Source organism: Camelus ferus, chromosome 5, assembly GCF_009834535.1.
Source record: "Camelus ferus isolate YT-003-E chromosome 5, BCGSAC_Cfer_1.0, whole genome shotgun sequence".
Classification (NCBI taxonomy): Eukaryota; Metazoa; Chordata; class Mammalia; order Artiodactyla; family Camelidae; genus Camelus; species Camelus ferus.
Window position 1 is genome coordinate 44,180,183 of NC_045700.1, and position 21,526 is coordinate 44,201,708.

The 21,526-nt window shown below is 33.2% G+C and overlaps 1 protein-coding gene across 1 annotated transcript in view; it reads left to right on the plus strand.

Moving 5' to 3' along the window:
- UBR3 (ubiquitin protein ligase E3 component n-recognin 3) overlaps positions 1-21,526 on the plus strand; it is a 185,355-nt gene that overhangs the window by 95,423 nt on the left and 68,406 nt on the right. Inside the window, 2 exon segments of the mRNA XM_032479658.1 lie at positions 4,581-4,669; positions 17,134-17,283. Of these exon segments, the coding sequence (XP_032335549.1) occupies positions 4,581-4,669; positions 17,134-17,283 (239 nt within the window).

Consider the following 21,526-nt stretch of genomic DNA (forward strand, 5'->3'; position numbering starts at 1 on the left):
TGGAATAGGAGGAAAACTGCAGAGTGGCATTAGAGAGATGTAAGAGGAGGAGGTTTAGAAAGGAAGAAACTTAACCAAGATTGTTAAATGCTGTTAAAGTTCAGGTAAGATTGGCAGTCCCTTTGATTGGATAGTTAGGAGGTCATCCTTTGGTAACTGTAAGGAGCAAATTTAGTCATATATAGATAGCTGTACTTCATTTTTGACATAAGTTTGTTACGAATCATTTATAATAAGAATATATACAAAAACTTTAGTACATTTGGAATTTGGGACAGTTCTTATTTCTCATAGTACTTTATAAATAGGAATTGTTGTAACTAACATGTAATTTAGATGAAAGTTCATTAATTTTGAATTAGTAACTGCTTAGAATTTAATAGATCTACTGTAAAATTAGAGATTAAAAATGAGGTAAAATTTTAATTTTTGTTAACTTCTTATTAATTGGTCATCTTTCATTTTGATTATAGAATAATGTCTTTTTAAAGGAAGATAAAGATGCAGTGAATCAAAGTTTATTTTATTTGGTTAAAGGTATTTTGTAATTATTACTCATAACAGATGTGATACTGGAGGACATAGTTCAGATGGATGCTGTTTTTACGAAGGCACTGTGCTATCGTAATAAATAATATCCTAAAAATTTTTAAAGGCTTTCTTTGTAATGGGCTTTTTTTCCTTTGAGTGGCAATGATATTAACAAGGACTTGAAACTAATTCTGTAGCAGACAGCTCAGAATTAAAATGAATCTGTTAGAATCTCACTATGCTTCTCACATTGTCTTCTCTCAATTTATTTTGGGTTTTGGATTAAGTTTCATAAAAAAGGCAGAACAGTTCATAAACACTTAATGATGATCCATTCCCAAGTACCTCACCTATAGATAAACTTGACATCACTTTCACGATAGGTTAACTCCATAGAAAACAAGATACAAATAGGAAACCTTAGAGGGCTGTAACAATATTCAACCTCATTGTCTCCACCTCTGAGGTCATAGTGGAAAATTCCTGAGTTGTATGAATCTGCCAGAACTTGTTTCTTTTTGTTAATGCTCTTTATTCACATTTATACCCAATTTTAGAAGGGAATAATAAATTAAGAAAAAAATTCATGATGGAAAAATAACAGTGACATTCCTTTTCTGGAAATCATGGAAAGTTACTATGGAAATGCATTTTTTAAAGCAATTTAAAACAACACCCATTTATTTACTCATTGTTTCTGTATGTTGAAGTCACATATCATGACTGGATTCTCTGGTCAGAGTCTCACAAGGCTAAAATCAGGGTGGCAGCCATAATTATCTGGAGTTGACAGTAATTTCAGAATAGAAATGAGTTTTAATACTATTGCCAGTTATATTTGAGGCTTTCTTATATTTGATATTTAGATTTGTTATTTGAAGTATTATTTTATGAACATGTATATATTCTAAATATACATGTACATAATTAAATGTGATCTGTAGAATGCATAACTCACTGTTTTAATTAAATAAACACACTAAAACTTACGTTTAAAAAGGAGTAGTGTAGGAGATGAAACATGTCTTCTATCAGTGCTATTATTCTTTAAGCATTTTTGGAGGTCTCATAAGTCTCATAGGTCTTTGAGCATCTACAAGACATTTTTGTTTATTTTCATTTCTTGGTGGCAAATTTTTGTCCTTTGAGGATGGATTTAATTTTGAAATCTTTTTATTTTGAAGAAATCTCAAACCTACAGAAATATTTCAAGGATAGTAAAAATAACTTCCTGGATCATTTCAGAGCAAGTTGCTTTACCCTGGAGTACTTCAGTGCATATTTCCTAGACCTAGGGGCATTTTCTTACATAGTCACAATATACCTTTCAAAATAAGGAATTTAACATTTTATTTAGTATGATAATACCCTTAGATCCCAAGCTTTGACAGTTGTCCCAATAATGTTTCTCAGAGTAGAAAGATCCAGTCCAGAATCAGTCATTGCATTTGGTTGTCTTTTTGGTCTCCTTCAATATGGAATAGTTTCCTCAGTCTTCCCTTTATTTTCTTGGCCTTGGCACTTTTGAAGGTTACAGGTCAGTAAACACTGTAGGATGTTCCTCAGTTTGGACTTGTCTACTGTCCCATTATGTTTAGATTCAGGTTATGCCTCTTTGAGGGGAATATCAAGGAAACGTTGCTCTTTGGATTCCATCCCATCAGATGTCACATGATTTCAGTTTGTTTCATTACTAGTGATTAACTTTGATTACTTAATTAAGGGCGTATTTGCCAGACTCCTTCACTGTCAAGTCGTTACTCTGTAACTTTCCTTCCTTCTCCTCTCCTTTGTAATTAATATGTAATTTATATAGATATACTTGTGATGCTGCAATAGCCTGTTCTTCATCAACTTTTACTTTATTCATTTATTTATTTTTATTAGTTTGGAATTAGGGTTTCCTATGGATTATATGGATTATAATCTCAGATGATCGTTAGACATTTTGATGCTCAAATTGTTCTAGATTTGACCTGTGAGAGTCTCTTCAAGCTGCTCTCTGTGTTCTTTTGATTTACCCCCATCATTCTTTTTTCTGATTTTCTGGAGCAAGAGGATAGTTCAGGTTCATTTTGTGTTTGGTATTAGCCATTTCTCCAAGGAGTTCTCATTACTTTTAGTAGAGACTGATGTTTAGAAACCACATTCTAATGAGCTATAGCTATTAACAGACCCTCTTAGTGAGCAGAGAGAGAGAGAGAGAAAGAAAGAGAGAGACAGGGGGAGGGGAGGGTGGAGGAAAGGGAGAGACAGGTATTAAAACTGTAACTGTGAGTTCCACCTGATAATTCCAGTTCTATTCTGACACCATAGGAGTTATTCTTGTTTTTTCTCTTTCATGATTATAACTCTCTACTCCCACAGTGAGAAACCTGGCCACTATAATCCCCAACATGTATTACTTTTTGATTAGTTCCCTTGTATGTGACCAATTTCTTGTAACTTTGCCCCATACGAATGCCCTCCCGTGCCAGGATGTTGGGTCTTGACACCCTTTCTAGGCCTCTGTGCCACCTTCCATGTTCAGGAAGGAAAGAGAGCAGGAGTGGTTTTTAATTTTTGGAAGTGGCCAGTGTCATTAGGAGTCAAGTTTGATGAATAATGTGAGTGATCAACCTGGATAATATTTTGGCTTAAACACAAAATAAAAAATTAGTTTTATTTATTAAGTATAAAATGAGTTTTCTTAAGTGGTTTCTAAATTGTATTTAAAGTAAATGTTAGAAAAGGAGTGTTAAAAATCTCTTGAACTTTATTGGTAAAAACATGTAGCTTCTTATGGTGAGCTGGACCACAGTACTTGACTTTGTAGATATTTGTGATTGTTTCCACTGACTGGGTGGAAGCAGATGTGTGAATAATCTAAAAATTACTATTAGCATTCCATTCTTCTAAATTCTGTATTCTATATCCTTCAATCATTTCAGATTAATAGAAGAATTCCTTTAGGTTTCCCATAGAAATGACCTCATAAAATCTCAGTTTAATAAAATTCATTTACAGTATATAGATATAATAGTCACTAAAAGAAACTGCCATAGTATATTCCATCTGTTTTGTTTCTGATAGTCTTTGTATCATGAGCTATGATAAACCCCTTTTTGAGTTTTGTTTGAGTAAAAAGTTTGTCTCTCCTGGTCTAATATATAACTCACCTTTTAACCTTTTTCTTCTTCCTCTCCCTCCTCTCTTGTTTTAAATTGCTGTATTAACCTTACCTTGCTGGGGGCAGAATTCCATGCTTATTAGTATTATTAGTATCGCTAAACCTAGGGAAGCCTATTTCCTTTTTTTTATTAGTTTACTTTTATTTTCTCATTCTTATGTTATAGTCATGTGTTTTTTGCAACCAGCCTCAAATTAAAATACTCTTTGGACGTAGATAAGGGATAATTAATAGAATAAAGTGAACTAATCCAAAGGAATATTTATGCTTAGATTTGTAATATAGCTTTATTCTTTATGTTGTGTTTCAGACTCTTTCATATTCTTTTACTTCAAACAAAATAAACCAAATTTGGAATATTTTCTAGTAGAAACTGGGAACCGTCCTGGCTTTTGCTATTTCTCTTTTAGGAGAACCTGATTCTTAAGATAACAGTAAAGCTGTCTATTCTTATCTTTTAGATTCTGTTTATAGCATAACATAGTAGTTTCTTCTAGCAACCAGTTTGCTATTATTTGTGCCTGGGGTTAAATTGTGAGTTCATTACTAAAACTCCACTTACTCTTGCTATAAACTGACATGTACTTAGGAAATTGTGTTGTTGGAATCCAAATTTGTGTCTACTTAAATTATTATTTCACATTTTAAAGTAAATTTTGGCTTTTATTTTTACCTGTTTAAGTCTAGTGATTTTCAAACCATTTTGAAGCAGCAGAATCCTCTTAAGTACAGTCAAATTTTACATGAAATTTAATACATAGTACATAAAATTGGTTGTTCCTGTGTGTCAGCAGCCTTTCCTATATTATAGACCCCTGAAAGATAGTAGGTAAGTCTTAAGCACATCTGGTACTTATCACTTTATTTCTGTTTGATCTAGGAGACAAAAGGCTAGAGAGAGGCAGCAGAAATTGCTTGCAGAGTTTGCTTCACGACAGAAGAGCTTCATGGAAACTGCAATGGATGTTGGTAAGTCAAAGTTTATTAGTTTAGAACTCTCATACTTGGTTATTACCTTAGGGATTATCTAGTCCAATCACCCACCAGTTTTAAACATTACAGACAGATGATTTGTGGTCTTTATTTAAACAGTAGAGTGATGGGAGATCAGACTTTTGTCATAGGCAGTCAGTTCTGTCGTTGAGTAGCTGCAGCTGTTAGAAAGTCCTTCCTGATGGTAGCCATGCAGCGTTCTCCTGCTGCCCTCTTCTGTTAAACTGCTTTTGATTTGTGAGGTTCACCAATATGTATTTACTTATTCTGTTTTTTTTTCCTGTGAAATTATTCTAAGATCCTTGAAACAGTTTTAAATACTTTTAATGTCTCTTCCTTCTGCCACTCCTTCACTATTTCTTAAAATCAGATATACTTTGCAGTTCCTTTAGGGTTAGTATTAGCATTTGTACAATGAGAGGATGTGCCGTTTTCCTGTATGATGGTAGATTGCTGTGAGTAATCGTTTACAAACATTGGAGAAATAGATTAAATCTCACTTAATGTCAGTCTTCAATTAACCAGGATATACCCTTCCCTGACTACTTAGATTTCAGTGTTTTTTTTTTTAACTTATAGATAAAAATACTGAAAGAAAATACACTTAAGTCATGCCTTTAGTTGAAATTTATACAAGTATGTGCATTCAGACATGCATAAACCTTGTCATGCACTTTTGTGCACCCAAGCACACATAACCCGTGTTCAAAAGAGAGATGGAGTAGGGGATCAGTCCAGATTTAGCATGGTGTGTTCTACAGCATCAATAGTGGGGTTTATGTTTGTGATGTAACTTTGATGTAAGTATACCAAATTTTGTTTATTAAATTAACTTACTATCAAATGACTTTCTCATATGGAAGAGGAAGATTTAGTTCACTGACACTACTTTCCCTTTCTCCATGTTGTCTTTTCTTCCTTCTTCTTTCTAAAAATTGACAATTACATTTTTTCGGTTTTTACACACTAATTATAATACTTATTAATTGTTCTATCTGTAGCCAGTTTGTTCATACCTCTTCATATGAAAAGAACTAATAAGCTCCTCTGTCTTTCCTTTCATTTCCCTTTTCCTCATCTCTCCTGCCTGCCTTTAATTAGGTATTTGTTTTCTTTTAAATTGTCAAGGTTGCTAACATTTTGTTTTGCAGTTGTAGTCAAGTCTTCCATCCAAAGGTTGATTCTAAAAATTGAAAAGCAGTTACAATGACTTTTTGAATATTGTTCAGTACAGGGCTAAATAATATCCTGGTATTCATTTACCATTTTTTAGTCCAGTGGCCTGACTCCTATACCACTTTAAAGGAGACTGTATTTAGTATGTAGCCTCTTTTCATACAGTCTCTCAAGTGCTAAAACCATACCACCTTTTACTCATTTCTGTTTGGGCCATTACTTTGTTATATTTTCTTTTGTTTTTCCTGAAGTTTCCAACTGCCTTTTTTCTTGACTAATATGCCTTTATGATGTCTCTATTATTCTACCCACTCAGTCATACTGTCCTTTGCATGAAATTCTACTCCTGTCTGTCTGTTTGCTCTGTAGGCATGCTGTACAGCCTTTACCTTGGAATTTTCCCTTTGGAGGTTGATCTGGGGTTTCCTCTGTCTTAATCTCACTTCTTTTTTGGAGTCTTGGTTTGTTGGCATGCAGCCTCAAGTATATCCCCAATAGTGCCTGTGCAGTTAAGCTAAACTTTTTGATTCTTTGTATTTCCAGATGCAACTCTAGTCTGCTCTCATGCTTGATTGTTCATTTGTATGAATGTAGAATTCCTCATTGATACATATTTTCTGTCACAACTGTTAAAGCAATACACCCTTGTCTTTTACCATTCATTTGATAAGAAGTGTGGTGGTAGTTTGATTCTTATTCCTTTGTAGGTAAGCATTTTTTCCCCTTTCCTGTGACACTTTTGTAATCATTTGATTCTTAGAGAGCTGAAGTTTTATGATTTGTATCTAGGTGGATCTTTTTCATTCTCCTTAGTACTTAATGGGCCTTTTCAGTCCAAAGATTCATATATCTGAAGCTCTGAGAAAAAATTTTCCTATGTTTTCCTTGATAACTAGTATAGCCATCCTCCAAGATGATCCTCAATGATCTACACCTCCTAGTATTCAAGCCCTGTGTAGTCTTCTCTGACATTGTGCTAAAATTGGTGTGCATGACCACTGGAATATGGCAGAAGTGATAGTATGTCATTTCTGAGATTAGGTTATGAAAGATACTAGTGGCTGCTGCCTTGACTTTTTTTTCTTTTGGATTACTCATTCTGGGTAGATCAGCTGCCATGTTATGAATAGCCCAATGGAGGAGCCTGTGTGGTTAGGGACAGACCTCTGACCAACAGTCATGTGAGTGAGCTTCTATGTGAAACTCCTAGCCCCAGTTAAGTTTTCAGAAGAGTACTCCTGGCTATTAGTTTGATAGTAGTCTTGTGAGAGATCCTGAGCTAGAACCATCTAGCTAAGCTGATTCTTGAAAACTGTGTGAGATGTAAATGTTTTAAGCCACCGAATTTTAGGGTAATTAGTTAAACAGCAATAGAAAACTTAACAGTACTTTTCTCCTTATATTTCCTTTATTCCCTTTTGGTGGGACTCTCGACTAGTTGGATATTGGATCTCCTGGATTGATCTTTTAATCTTCTATATCTTTTTTGTAGCGTGTCTTCTTTTTGCTTTACATGCTTAGAGATTTCTTCTCTTCAATATCTTGGTCTTACTGTGTCTGTAGAATTTTTTCTCAAATATTTCTGAATGTATTAGAAGTCTCTCTCTCTTTCTCTCTCAGTTATCGTTGATCCTACTTAGAAAATTTAAGTTGGTTTTTCATGTTGTTAGTTTCCTCATTTGCCTGATAATTCTTGATTCTCCTGAAAAGATGTCCTGGGTAGTTAATTTGGGTTTACTCTTCTGAAGTGTAAATAGTTTTAATCCTGGTAATTCTCTTTAGCCTGTGTATGGGTGAGGCATGTCAACTGTCAGACTTAGGTTTGGGTGGCTAGACTGCTCTATTTGGGCCCCCAAATGTTAACATTCAATTAGAAACCCAATGCTTTCCAAGCAACTTACTCAGTTTCTTTGGTGAAAGATAGTCTTTTTTTCCTCCATGAGGTAAATACCAAGTTATCTGAGTGCTCTGTTAGTCAAAGTTGGGGAGGGAGTTGGGATGCTGAGTAGTGAAGTTCTGTATATAGACTCAATTTATTATGTTTTCTGAGTCACTTCATACTTAATGATACCTATTCTCTGCCTCACTGGCTGATTCCGAGCCCAAAGTTGGCATTCTAATGGACAGATCAATTCTTTCTTTTCTGTAACTTTCTTATCGTACATAAGTGGTTGCAGAAATGAAAGCTTATGGCTTTCTTTCATTGTCAGCATGCCTCCATCTCTTCCAATCTTTCGGAAGTTTTATTAACATCTCTTATTTGTTGGTTAGTAAAATTTGCTTCCACAACTCCATCCTTCTATATTCTCATGGGGGATATCTCTTTATGTATTTCTCTACTTTTATTTCAGTGGTTTTTTTTAGAAGGAATGAGAGACAAGAAGCATGTGTTAAGTCTGCAGTCTTGAATTAGATACTTAATAATATTGTTATTATAATGTGTCAAGTTAAAATTTCTGTTATTACAAAAGCATTATATTTTTACTATAAAAACTTAGAAAACTTATAATAAAAAACAAGAAAATATTATATTCTTACTACCAGATTTTCTTACCTAGACTGTATCCTTACAGATCTTTTTCTGAATATATATGTGTATAAATGCCTTTTTATTTTTTTACCAAAATGTTTTAATTTCACACATGTTTATTTTTATGAAAAGTTTCAAACATACAGAAAAGCTAAAGGAATAGTATTATAAATTTCCATGTACCAATATAACCTTCACCTACTTAATATTTTTCTTTATTTGTTCTTTCACTCACTGTCTTTCTGTCTGTCTCTACAAAATGAAGTTAAGTTGTAGACATCATGACACTTTACTCCTGAGTACTTCAGCATACATGTCCTAGGATTGAGAATATTCTCTTACTCAAGCACAATACATCATATGTAAGAAAATTACCTTTTCCTTCAAAGTAAAGAAAACAGCTTCTAAATACCAACCTTGATATTGTGTTAAACAATGAAATCATTGAATTAAGTTGAAAATTTTTAGATTGTTTACGGATCATTTTGTCCTTCAGTAATTCGACTAAGAGTATATAGTCAGAATCTCTGTGTTCTGAAGTCACTTGAAAGCAGTCTTTTTTTTTTTTTTTTTTTTTTTTTTTTTGGCGGCAGGGAGGTGATGTAACCAGTTTGATGTACAGTTTGGTTTGTTTGCAACCTTAGGAACTAAAAAAAAAGCTTTAGTTAATAATGTTTTTAGAAATTGTTTTTATCTGTTGCATCCCACTCCCAAGTGAGAGAAAATAAAAACAGTTTTCTGAGGAATTGACTAAGCAAAGCATCCAGAGGAGGTTAGGTAATGTTGACCTGAATAGGAGAATGGTCACTCATTCCCTGAGGACACTGGAGGGAAGAAGGAAAGAGTGGATGGAGATAGAGGTAAGTTCCATCAGGGGTAAGGAAAACAGGAAGTTCAGGAGATCACTCAGTTGTTTCAATTTTCAGTGCTGTGTAAAAGGTGAGTTCTGGTGAATGAGAAGAATGCCAATGAGGTTTGGTATAGTTGCTGAAGAGAGTGGGAGATGTTGCTCACCAAGGCTAAGTGTAAAAATTGATAAGCCATGCCTAGGGACCAGTTATGTTAAAGATCATAAATTTGAATGTCATTAGTCTTATTAGTCTGCAAAGTTGTTGACTTGCTGTCTTAAATCTTACTACTTTTTGGAAGGTTTGACCTTTTTTGGCAGTAGCCAGGGCACAGGAACAACAATTGAGGGATCAGGCAGACATGATTGCTAGCAAACAGAGGCAATTCACAGAAGCCATCAGGATAATGAGCTCCGCTCTCTCCTAGTCCCGGTTCTTTCATGCTGCAGTGGTGACAGGTGAGGTAATACAGATTCACGAGCATTTGGTTTATTTATGTTGGTTTTGGTCATGGCAATGGGATTTTGGACCATTCAGATTTGTATATTCCTTTTATTTGTAACTCAATCCCTTCTCAAAGAGATCTGTTTGATGCCCAAAACCTGTTTGAGACCTCATCTTCATACATTGCCCAAGATGAAAATTGCAAAGTCATATGTCTCACTGCCTCTGATTACTCTGTTCTTTTACACGTGGCCTTATGTATTACAATATTATTAACATCTGAGGTACTACTTATCAGTAGTGCAGATACAGTTTAATCTCAGTCCATTCCTTTGCTTTGTCAGCTACCTTTTGTCTTGCCTTATTTCCCATGTTGTAAGAACGTAAGCATTCTACATTTGTTTTTTTCTAGTTTTGCCTTTATCTTTGTGTATGAGGGATGTTTTCCTAAGATTTCTAGTCTAGTAATGTAACATATAGAATATTTTAAATTTATAACATATAGTACTTTACAAATCCCCTAATCAAATATTTTACATTATTAGGTAAAAATTTAAGGACAAGTGCTTTTCTCTCTGAATGCAATAGATTTCTGCTCTGTGATTTGTACTCTTACTTGTCTGTTGATAATGCTTTTTCATAGTTATCAAGTTTCTTATCTGAACAGTCTCACGTCTGCATTTGCGTCTATCTTTATCTCATCATTTCCCCCCATTATTTATTTTTACTAAGCTAGATGTAGAAGCTTTTCTTTCTTCTTTTTGATCATTGTTTTCTTTACCAAATGGGATCACCCTTCTTTGTTGTCTACCTCAGTAATACCTCCGAGTACTCGCTAGTAGTTCTAATTTCAGTAGTTCTCAACTTTGCACACTAGAATCATACCCTCCTTATAATAGTATCTGTGCCTGAGCTCCACTATAGACTAGTTAAAGAAGAGTCACTGGGAGTGGAGCTTAGGCATAGGAACCTTTTTAAAGTTCCCAGCTGATTGTACTGTGCAGCCAACATTGAGAACCACTGCTCTAGTTCAACATTTCTTTTCTTTCCATTTATTTATTTGAGGGGAGGGAGAGAAAGCTCATAATAGTCCATAATGAAGAAATTAACCTAGCCATGTGTCTATTATTGGATAATTACTCTATTTTCAGTTTGCTTTTTATTTTGTTGTAACTAACAGTGCTGTGGTCAACAGTCAGCTTAAGTTTCTGAGATTGGTCTATCATTATAGATAACTATTTGTTTATAGCCTCTAGATAGAGATAAGTGTTTATATAGTTTCAATACCTGTTAATTAATAATTTAAACTATCCAGTTACAGTTATAGAAATCTGACATTAACTCAGATTTTTTCCATGTATTGCAAGTTAAAGGTACAAAAAGTTCTTTCTCTAGGAATTTTTTGATTTAGAAATTAGGGATTTTCCTTATAAAGCTAAACTTAGTCGTAACATATGATCCAGCTATCATAGTCTTTTACCCAACTGGTATAAAAACTTATGTCTGCATAGAAATTTGCACATGAATGTTTATAGCAGCTTTATTCATAATTGCTTGGAACTGGAAGTAGCCAAGATATCCTTCAGTAGATGAAGGAATAAACAAACTATGGTACATCCATACAATGGAATACTATTCAAGAATAAAAACGAATAAGCTATCAAGCTGTGCAAAGATGTAGATGACTCTTAAATGCATATTGCTTACTGAAAGTAGCCTGTCTGAAAAGGCTGCATACTGGTATGTTTCCAATTACATGACATTTTGGAAAAGGCAAGACTAGAGAGACAATAAACAAATGAGTGGTTGCTAGGGTTGGGAAGTGGTAATAGGCTAAATAGGTGAAGCACGGGGATTTTTTAGGTGAAAATTAAAATTATTCTATATGATGCTGTAAAGTTAGATACATAACACCTTGCATTTGTCAAAACCTACAGAACTTAATAACAATGAATCTTAATGTATGCAAGTTAAAATGTCATTTAGGAAGTTGGAGGTCTCAGAGCAGAATATGGAATGTGTGAAAAGAATCTAACTGTATTACAAATGTATTAAACAACCTCACTGAAGGGAATGGGAGAAAAGGTGTGAAGTAACTTTGGAAATTAGTGGTGTCTCTTGAGACTGAAGGCAAAAGGAACTGCACCTAAATACTGTACTGTAGTTGATAAAGTTTTTCCCACAGCAAGTGGGTTAACTCTTTTGAAACCACTGTATGTTATCTACTGAAATTGAGCAGTTACGTACAGGCACACCTCCTTTTATTGTGCTTTGCTTTACTGTACTTTGTAGAGATTGTGTTTTTTAAATTGAAAGTTTGTGGTAACCCTGTATTGAGCAAGTCCATTGATAACATTTTTCTAAGAGCATTTGCTTACTCTGTGTCTCTGTGTCACATATTGGTAATTCTCCCAATATTTTATACTTTTTCATTATTATAATATTTGTTTTGGTGATATTGTGATCAGTGACCTTTGATGTTAATATTGTAATATTGATGTTAATTATTGAATTGCACCCATGTAAGATGGTGATCTGAATCAATTAATGTTTTGTGTGTTCTGACTGCTCTACTGATCAGCCGTTTCCCCGTCTCTCTCCCTCTCCTTTCGCCTCCCTGGTCCCTGAGACATAACAATATTGAAATTAAGTTAATTAATAACCCTATAGTGAGCTCTAAGTCTTCAAGTGAAAGGCTGAGTTGCATGTCTCTCACTTTTTAATCAAAAGCTAGAAATGGTTAAGCTTAATGAGGAAGTCATGTCAAAAGCTGAGATAGGCTAAAAGCTAGGCCTCTTGTGCCAAACAGTTAGCTAAGTTGTGAATGCAAAGGAAAAGTTCTTGAAGGAAATTAGAAGTGTTACTCCAGTAAACACATGAATGACAAGAAAGTGAAAATGACCTTATTATTAATATGGAGAAAATCCGAGTGGTCTGATAGAAGACCAAAGACCCTCCACCAGCAAAAAGATTATGACTTGCTGAAGGCTAACATGATGGTTAGCATTTTTTAGCAATAAAGTATTTTTTAATTAAGGTGTGTACATTGTTTTTTAGACATAATGCTATTTATTGCACACTTTATTAGTCTACACTATAGTGTAAACATACTTTTATATGCACTGGGGAACCAAAATTCTTGTGACTCACTTTATTGCCATATTCACTTTATTGTCACAGTCTGGAACTGAACCAGCATTATTTCTGAGGTATGCTAGTAAATGGATGGCAGATGATGACAGTCAGATTTCTCAGTGTTGGAGTGGGAAGTCATAGATAAGCAAGGGAAAAAGGCTGGAATGTCCATGTGGTAATGGATTAGAGTTGGAGACATCAGTATGAACTCATGTTTAGATTAATATAGCTAAAGATGAAATTACATATGTATAAATATTTGTGGGTATGTGTATATACATGAGTTACTATACAGATATTTTCCCTTGCTATGTCAGCTGAGAAGGCCTAGAATTAATGACATTCCAGGAGAAATAAGTACACCCACTGCCCTAGATCTTGGTTTCTAATATAGTTATGCAAAAATATATAAAAAAATAAAAAGGAACCAGATCTCCTAGGAGAAATGGTTACTTCTAGGACTGGGCCAGGGACCATGCAAGATGAGTCTAGAGCATCTCATAGTGCTAGAAAATTAGAAAGTACTAAAAACCAACACATTGGTGGGTGAGAGGCAGGGCAATATGTCAGAGGGACTTAGGAAGCAAGTGAAAGTACTTCCAATGGCCAAGTTGGACCAATTTGAAAAAGAAAATAAATAAAGTAGTATTAGATTATAACCCTAAGTATAAAATAAGTATCTATGAGTTCATACTTACGTGAATAAAGGATTGAATAAATAAATAAGAGAGAACAGACAAATTTCCACGCTGAAGAATTCCAGATAACTTATGTAGATATTTACCCTCAATGAGGTAGAACATAACTCCCTACTTTTTAAGTGGGCTGTGCTTAGGGACGTCCTTTTCAAAAGTACAGTGTGGAAAGAGGGAGATAGTAACTTTACAGCAGAGAAAGTTGGCAAATACTACCTTAACCAGGTGATCAAGGTCAATATCAACAGTGATAAATATGCTGATATTATGTGCCCTTGATATGATGTTGATGAGAATGGTACTTTACCTCAATGGTCTTCCTCTCTCAAAACCGTAACCTCAGACTAATCATGAGAAAAACATCAGACAAATTACAGTTGAGGAATGTTATACAAAATACCTGATCAGTAGTCCTCGAAACTGTCAAGGTTATTCAAAGCAAGGAAAGTCTGAGAAACTGTCAAGAGTAGTCTAAGGAGACATGACAACTGAATGTAATATAGCATCCAGGAAAAGAAAAAGGACATTAGACATGAAGGAAGTCTGAAGAAAACTTGGATTTAATATATCAATGTTATATCAGTAAAAATTGATCAATAATATATCAATATTAGTTCATTGTGACAGTCATATCATGCTAATACAAGATGTAAGGGGAAATTGGGTGAGGGGTATATGAGAACTCTTTGTAATAGCTTTAAAACTTTTCTGCAAATCTGAAATTATTTTGAAATGAGATTATTTTTAAAAAATGGAATGAGGCGTCTCTCTGTACCAAATTAAAAAAAGAAAAGAGGAAAGGAAGAATGTTAGTAATAAAAATGATGAACAATTCAGGACAGTACTGTACATCTTTATCAGAATTAATGATTTTGCACAGTGGGAGTTTTACAGCCGTGGCAGTTGTCACAGGCTTCTTAGCAGAACACAGTAAACCATTTTGCAGTCATTCTAACAGAGTGATTGTAAATAGAACTTTGGCAAGTTGCAATAACATTCAGAAGAATCACCTACTTAATTCAGATAGATTCTTCTGTGTTCATGTAAAACCAAAACCAAACAGATGAATTAACTATTAATTATTAATAGCTCTATTAATCTTTTGCCTTTATTATAGTAATATTAATTATAGTAATTTAAGATAGGCACTTTGTTTTAAAAGAGGAAGTGTCAGTTTTACACTGAAATACAGTTAAAATTTTAATTGTATTGGAAGTCAGAGTAGAATTTAAGAATTGAAGAGTTATTTGTAGTAAGAATGTTTTCATTATTAGAACGGTCTCTGGTAGCACTTGCATTTATCATCTTTGACTATTATTCTCTCAGTTTTGCATCTATCTCCATTTAGTTTACCTAGAGAAAATCATTGTAATCGCTTCATTGCATCAGTTTGCAGGCCACATTCTTTCAGATTTTGCTTGATGTGAAAATATATACAGATGTTGATGTGTGCATGAAGTTGGTGGAATTAAGCACCTTTATTATAGTACTTATTGCAGAATATACCCAGTTATACTGTTTATTTAATGCGGCTAAAGAAAACCGTTTTACTGAAATATAACCTACACCTAGAAATATGCATGTATTATGAGTATAGAGCTATTTCACATGGAACCATGCATGTATCATGAGTGTAGAGCTATTTGACTTTTAAAAAACTGAGTATCACTATGTAACCAGCATCCATATTGAGAAACAGAATGTTACCAGCATCTGACAACCCCTCTTCATGTTCTCTGTAACTCCCTCTTCTAGGAGTAACCGGTATCCTTTCTCCTAATCCTATACATTAGTTTTGCCTCATTTTATTCTTTATGCAATCAGTTACATCTAATATGTACTCTTTTGAGCCTGAGTTCTTTCAGAATAGGATGCTGTTTATTAACATTTTTTCATGTTTTTATCTTTGGGTGAGAAACAATAATTACATTTAAATACAAGCATTTTATTTGGTTGTGGTCTTTTAAAATTGGTCTTTTGAAATTGGGCACTGGAATGATAGAATCAATTATAAATTACCAATAATATATTTTAAGTCATTATAGGATTTATGAATTCTGTAAAACAGTTTTCCTCTTATTTTAAGAAATAGATTATGATCTTTTTAGTTTCTGCAAGAAAAAAAGGACATTAATATCTGCAGTTATTAAAGTTAGAGTTAAAATAAAAGTTACTACGCATGTAGGAGATTGTCAAGCCTTACTTTTAAAAACTCTAGAAAAGATGACTTAGCAGCCTTTCTGATAATGCGTTTTGGTATTAGGATTTTCTTGAAGTTTTCAGGTTGATTGTACCAAGACATAAAAAAGGGAAAGCTATCTTTGTGTATGAGATAGAGTTAATGAAATTCTATTTCTTTGGCTCTTAACATGAGACTGAGTTATTTCATGTCACTTTCAATCAGGCATTTCTGTATTTGAACTTGAGAGCAATCAGATATATTCCCTTTTTGAAATTGAGAGCACAGATATCCCCTCTTTTCTGTACTAAAATTTTCTCCCTATAAAAACAAAGTAATCACATGTCAAATCTTAATGGCCTCTGGTACTTTATTTTGATATCTTTTTATTTTGACCTATTAATCATATTTTCATAGACAATGAGTTTTCTGGTTCTGATTCTGTTCATATATTGTTGATTGTTTTTTCTCTGATTTTTTTGTTGACTTCTTTTTTAATTTCCATTAATTCTGGGCATTATCCAAAGTTCTATTTTAGATTTCTACCCCTTTTCTTCTCACTCTTAATAAATATCAAATATATGTTTTTCTGCATGAATTCTTATTAAAACATATCTAAACTTAACATCTTTCTTTTTCTTTTTCTGTTTCTGTCATGTGTTTTTACATATTTATCTAGATATGCCTGCATCTTTTAAACTATAAATCACTTCTGCTTCCCTGATCTTCCTAGTCCCCTCAACTCATTTCTTTGCCACTGTGGACATCACTGATCTTCATGAATTTAAGAATTTTTTATCTGAAAGTGATTATTGACTCAATGTCTTATTTCTTGCTGTTAGTGACATATCACCAGAGGATTACTGTTATTTTCTAGAATAGTCCTGTTTTATTAATATATGGTCATATGTAAGCATTTTCCTTACATAAATATACATTGATAATTATTATCACCAAGATATAATCACTACAATTAAAAGTAAAAGAGAAATAGTTCGTTTCTCTTTCATCTCCTAGTAAATACTGCCATTTCTTTCCAAGAGCTGCCATGTTATTATAAATTTCCCCTCTGAGATACCTTAAAGAAAATTAAAACAATCTCCCCTTTATTTCCTTAAATTATAATATTTTAAAGCTTTTTTGATACAAATATTTTTGCATTTTTTTGGTTTTAATTTTATGTATGAATGATACAACAGCAAAAGTGTATTTAACCATATATTTAAAGTCTTTCATTATATCAATTCTTTGCATTTTTAATATTTTTCTGAAACTATTTTAGCAAGATAATTTTCCCCTGGTTTTATTACTGTATACATTTATTGATATTGAAGTTCAAAATTATTTGAACTTGATTTTTTTTTTTTTTTGTAATTTCATTGAAGAGAGGTTCTTCTTTTCAGAAATTAAGAGCTGTAACTTTTTTCCCTCAGATTCTCCTGAGAGTGATATTCCCATGGAGATCACCACAGCAGAACCACAGGTTTCTGAGGCGGTATATGATTGTGTTATTTGTGGACAGAGCGGCCCCTCATCTGAAGACAGACCTACAGGATTGGTTGTACTGTTACAAGCATCCTCAGGTAAAATCAAAGTAACTTTTCAATGGGAACATTTTAGAAATGAGTATTTATAACAGTAATAAATATCTCTGTTAAATGAAAGCTGTATTTTTGTTTAGATATAACTGTAGATCTATATAGCAAGAATCTGTTTAGATCTGTATAGCAAAGACTCTTAAGCTGGCTTTATCTGACTTTCCTGGACGTGAGTGTTGGAAGAAACCCTAACAGAGAGATCTTGCTATATGTTACAGTCTTTTTCTTTAAAGTGTAATGATGTATTACCAATGCTAGGTGGCCAGTAATTGAGTTCAGCTTTCTTGGCAATTTAATTGTTCTAAAATCTGGAAGCATTTTAAGCCCAGAAATATTGTCAGTTATATTTTAATTACATAAGGCATATTCAGGTAGTTTTGCCCTTATTTCTTGAGGTTGGAAACATTTACTTTAAAAAAATTTTTTTTTTATTGATGTATAGTCAGTCCATTTACAATGTGTTAATTTCTGGTGTACAACATAGTGATAGTGATTCAGTTATATATATACATATATGCTTTTCATTATAGATTATTACAAGGTATTGAATATAGTTCCCTGTGCTGTATAGTAAGACCTTTTTGTTTATCTGTTTTATATAGATAGTGTCTGCAAATCCCAAATTCCTAATTTATCCCTCCCAACCCCCTTACTCCCCACCGGTAACCATACATTTGTTTTCTATGTCTATTGAGTCTCTCTGTTTGTAAATAAATCCATTTGGGTCTTTTTTTTTTTTTTTTAGATTCCACATACAAGTGATACTGTATAGTATTTTTCTCTTTAGAAGCAGTCACTCCTGAACAAGTCTGCTGATTAATATGTTTGCCAATCTACAGTTAAAACAAAAATTATTTTTTGAATTTGAAGGATTTGTCTGAATGCTTTTTATCCTCTCCCATAATGAAGTATTTTGAGATAGTGATAACTATTACACACTGCAGTTCCGTTGAATTCAATCCTTTTTCAGTAGAAGTATGTGTGAAGCAAAGAGAAAATAAAAGTCTTTTGTATTTCTCTAGAGCATTTTTTTTCTAGGATGTTTACTCTCTGAATTATTATAGTAAAGTGGAAAGAGTTAGATATAAGAGATTCCCCCTGAGTTCAAATACAGGTACTGCTTGACATAATCTGGCCAAGTTTATTGCTTTCTCTTACATAAGAAATTATATTGACTTCGGAGGATTGTTGTGTTGGTTAAATAATGAAGTATAAGCAAAAGGATCTCATATGGTGCCCGGTAAATTTGTTAATCTTCTTGTTTAACAATGAAATTGATCTGTGAAACCCTGATTGAATAGGACATTGAAGTAGAGCTATCAAAAACAGAAATGCCTCCTAAAGGGAAAATGTGTGGAAATGCTGACTAGTTTTGCAGCTACTTATCTCTTCTACTATTGTGAGGAAATCAGTTTATTACATTATTGCTATTTAACTTTCTGTAACTTCTTTACCAAATACTGTATAATCAGCAACTTAATGTTTTGTTTTATTCATTCATTCATTCATTCATTTCACAATTATTTATTGAGCATCGCTGTTATAAGAAGCAGCAAAACAATATCCCTGCCCTAATGAAGCTTATGTTCTTATTTTAAATTGTTATTTGATCATTATTTTATATTTTTAAAGTTGCTTTAAAGTTGTTACTCCATTTAATCCCTTTTTAATAATTTTGTACACTAAGCTAATTAATATTAGACAATTCCACTGTACTATAGCTCATGTATCTTTTAAAGATGGGAGGAAAAGAATAAGAAGCTAACATAAAAGCATTAAATCTTGAGAGTGATTTTAACTGGAAACTGTAGCAGGGGAAAGTCTCTGGCTATTTCTTTCCTTTTCTTGTGAGCCTCACCCACCCGCTGACATCCTATAACCTTTTACCCTCTTTACTTTTTCCTTACTTTTGACTTTTTAAAATTTTGATTTGTCTCTTCTCTTTTTCTTTCATCTTTTTATATTTGAACATGGAAAATTTTAGCCATATACTAAAGAGACTAGTGAAATGAACCTTCATGTGCCCATCAGTCTTAAACAGTGATTAATTTGTGGCTAATTTTAATTTATTTATTCCCTCCCCCGAGAATTATTTTGAAGCAGATTCCAGACATCATTTCGTTTTAACTATGGATATTTTACTGTTTCTGCTAAATAGAAAGGATTTACTTTTTAAAACATAACCACCGTCGTTCCTAAGTAAATTAGTTCTTCAGTACTAATCAAATATCTAGTCAATGTTCAAAATTCCCCAGTTGTTTCTTATTTTATTTAATTAACTTATTTATAGTTGTAGGGGCCTCTTATAGTCTTTTAATTAATAGGTTCCCTTTTCATCTCCCCTGCGCCTGCCTCTCCCCACCACTAATGTGTTTTACTATTTGAACATTTTGGAATTTGCTGAATGTGTCCCTGTGATGTTTAACATGTTCCTCTGTCCGCTCTATTTTCTCTCTGAGATATTAGCAGTGAATGGTGATTGCATAGGTTTATTAGTTCATCAGGGATCACAAATCTCTTTCATGTTTTCCTTGTTTATCAGCTGGAATAATTGTATAAAAGAAATTTCATCTCATCAACTATTTTGGTTACTCTGAGGTATAGATTATATATGGAAGACAGTATAAACACTATTATTTCCTTTTATTTACTGGTGCTTAAAAATTTGGGGTAGTGTTTCTTTAGCATTTTCTAAAAACAGTTAATTAGTACCTTTTATATAATTATGAACTCTGTCGCAGTTAATTTCTTGTTGATGCTCTTCTTCCATCTTTCTTCAGTGGGAGCCTCTTGAGATTATCTCCTGAGTCTTATCAATACAAACCTTGTAGACTTGGGGCTTTATATTTTCTGGCATGGCAAGTTGTACTATATTCATCTTCTGCATTTCCTGCCCTGAAATCAGCCATTTCTCTAAGAAGCTCTAGTTCTTTTTTAGTGAGAAATGGAATTTAAAGACCACAGTGTTGGTGCTGGGTGTCTTTATTGCTCTAAACCCTTTTTTAAAAAAATCTATTGACTCTTTATTTGCTTGTTCTTGAAACCATGCATCAAAGAAAAGTGCCGTGTTTTCTTCCCTTAGTCTTACATTTGATTTGTGCTGAATTATACACTTTTGATTAGGAATCCTTCAAAACACTGCTTAAATTAAGGTCCTTTATAGCAGTTCTGTGACATTTGGAAAGTATTGATTTACATGCTGTCGCACTATTGTGCAGAATGCCTATTGTATATATTACTGACTTTGGGAGTTTCAGTTCTCCAGAGGAGAAGAATACAATATTATAAAACAAGTTTTTCCATTCTATTAATTCCCACAATCTTTGCAAAACCTAAGAAAGTCCACAGTTAAAGTCAGTGTTTTTATCTTTAGAATGCTTTAAAAAGCATGTATAATAAGAAGGAACTCAATCTGGAAATGAACTGCAGATTGAGATTTTTTGAAACCAAGTGTCAGTGTTCTTATTTGTAAAAAAAAAAAAAAAATGCAAGCATTCAGATAAAAACATAGCAGGCAGGGAAGGAAGATGGAGCTGTAAAGGAGCAGAGTTTTTGTATGTTATTGACGCTAAGTTGATATTAATTCAAACTTGATTCTTAGAAAGAATTAAAGTAAAAAAAAAACTGAAAAAGAACAGAAAAGAAATGAGAAGGGAATCAATGTGGTACACTATAATACTCACCTTAATCACAAAAGAAGGTAGTAATGGACAAATTGAGGGACATATAGAAAATAAATAGCAAAATGGCAGAATTAAGTTCTCTTTAACAGTAATTAATGAAATGTAAATGCATTAAACTCTCCAGTTAAAAGGCAGACAGTGACAGAATGTGTTAAAAAAGAAACACATGAATATACTGTCTTTAGGAGATATTATAGATCCAAAGACAAATAGGTTGATGAGAAAAGATAGTCCATGCAAATAGCAACCAAAAGAGAGGTGGGGTGGCCATGCTAATATCAGACAATAGATTTTAAGTCAAAAATTGTTACAAGAGACAAAAAGGCTCTTTATCATATTGATAAGTGAGTCAATCCATCAAGAAGATGTAACAGTTATATACACATACACACCGAACAGCAGAAACTCAAAATATATGAAGCAAAAATTGTCAGAATTGGAGGGAGAAATAGTTTTACAGTCATAGTTGGAGACTGCAGTTCCCTACTTTCAATAATAGAAAGAACAACTAGACAGAAGATCGAAGAAAGAAATATAACACTTGA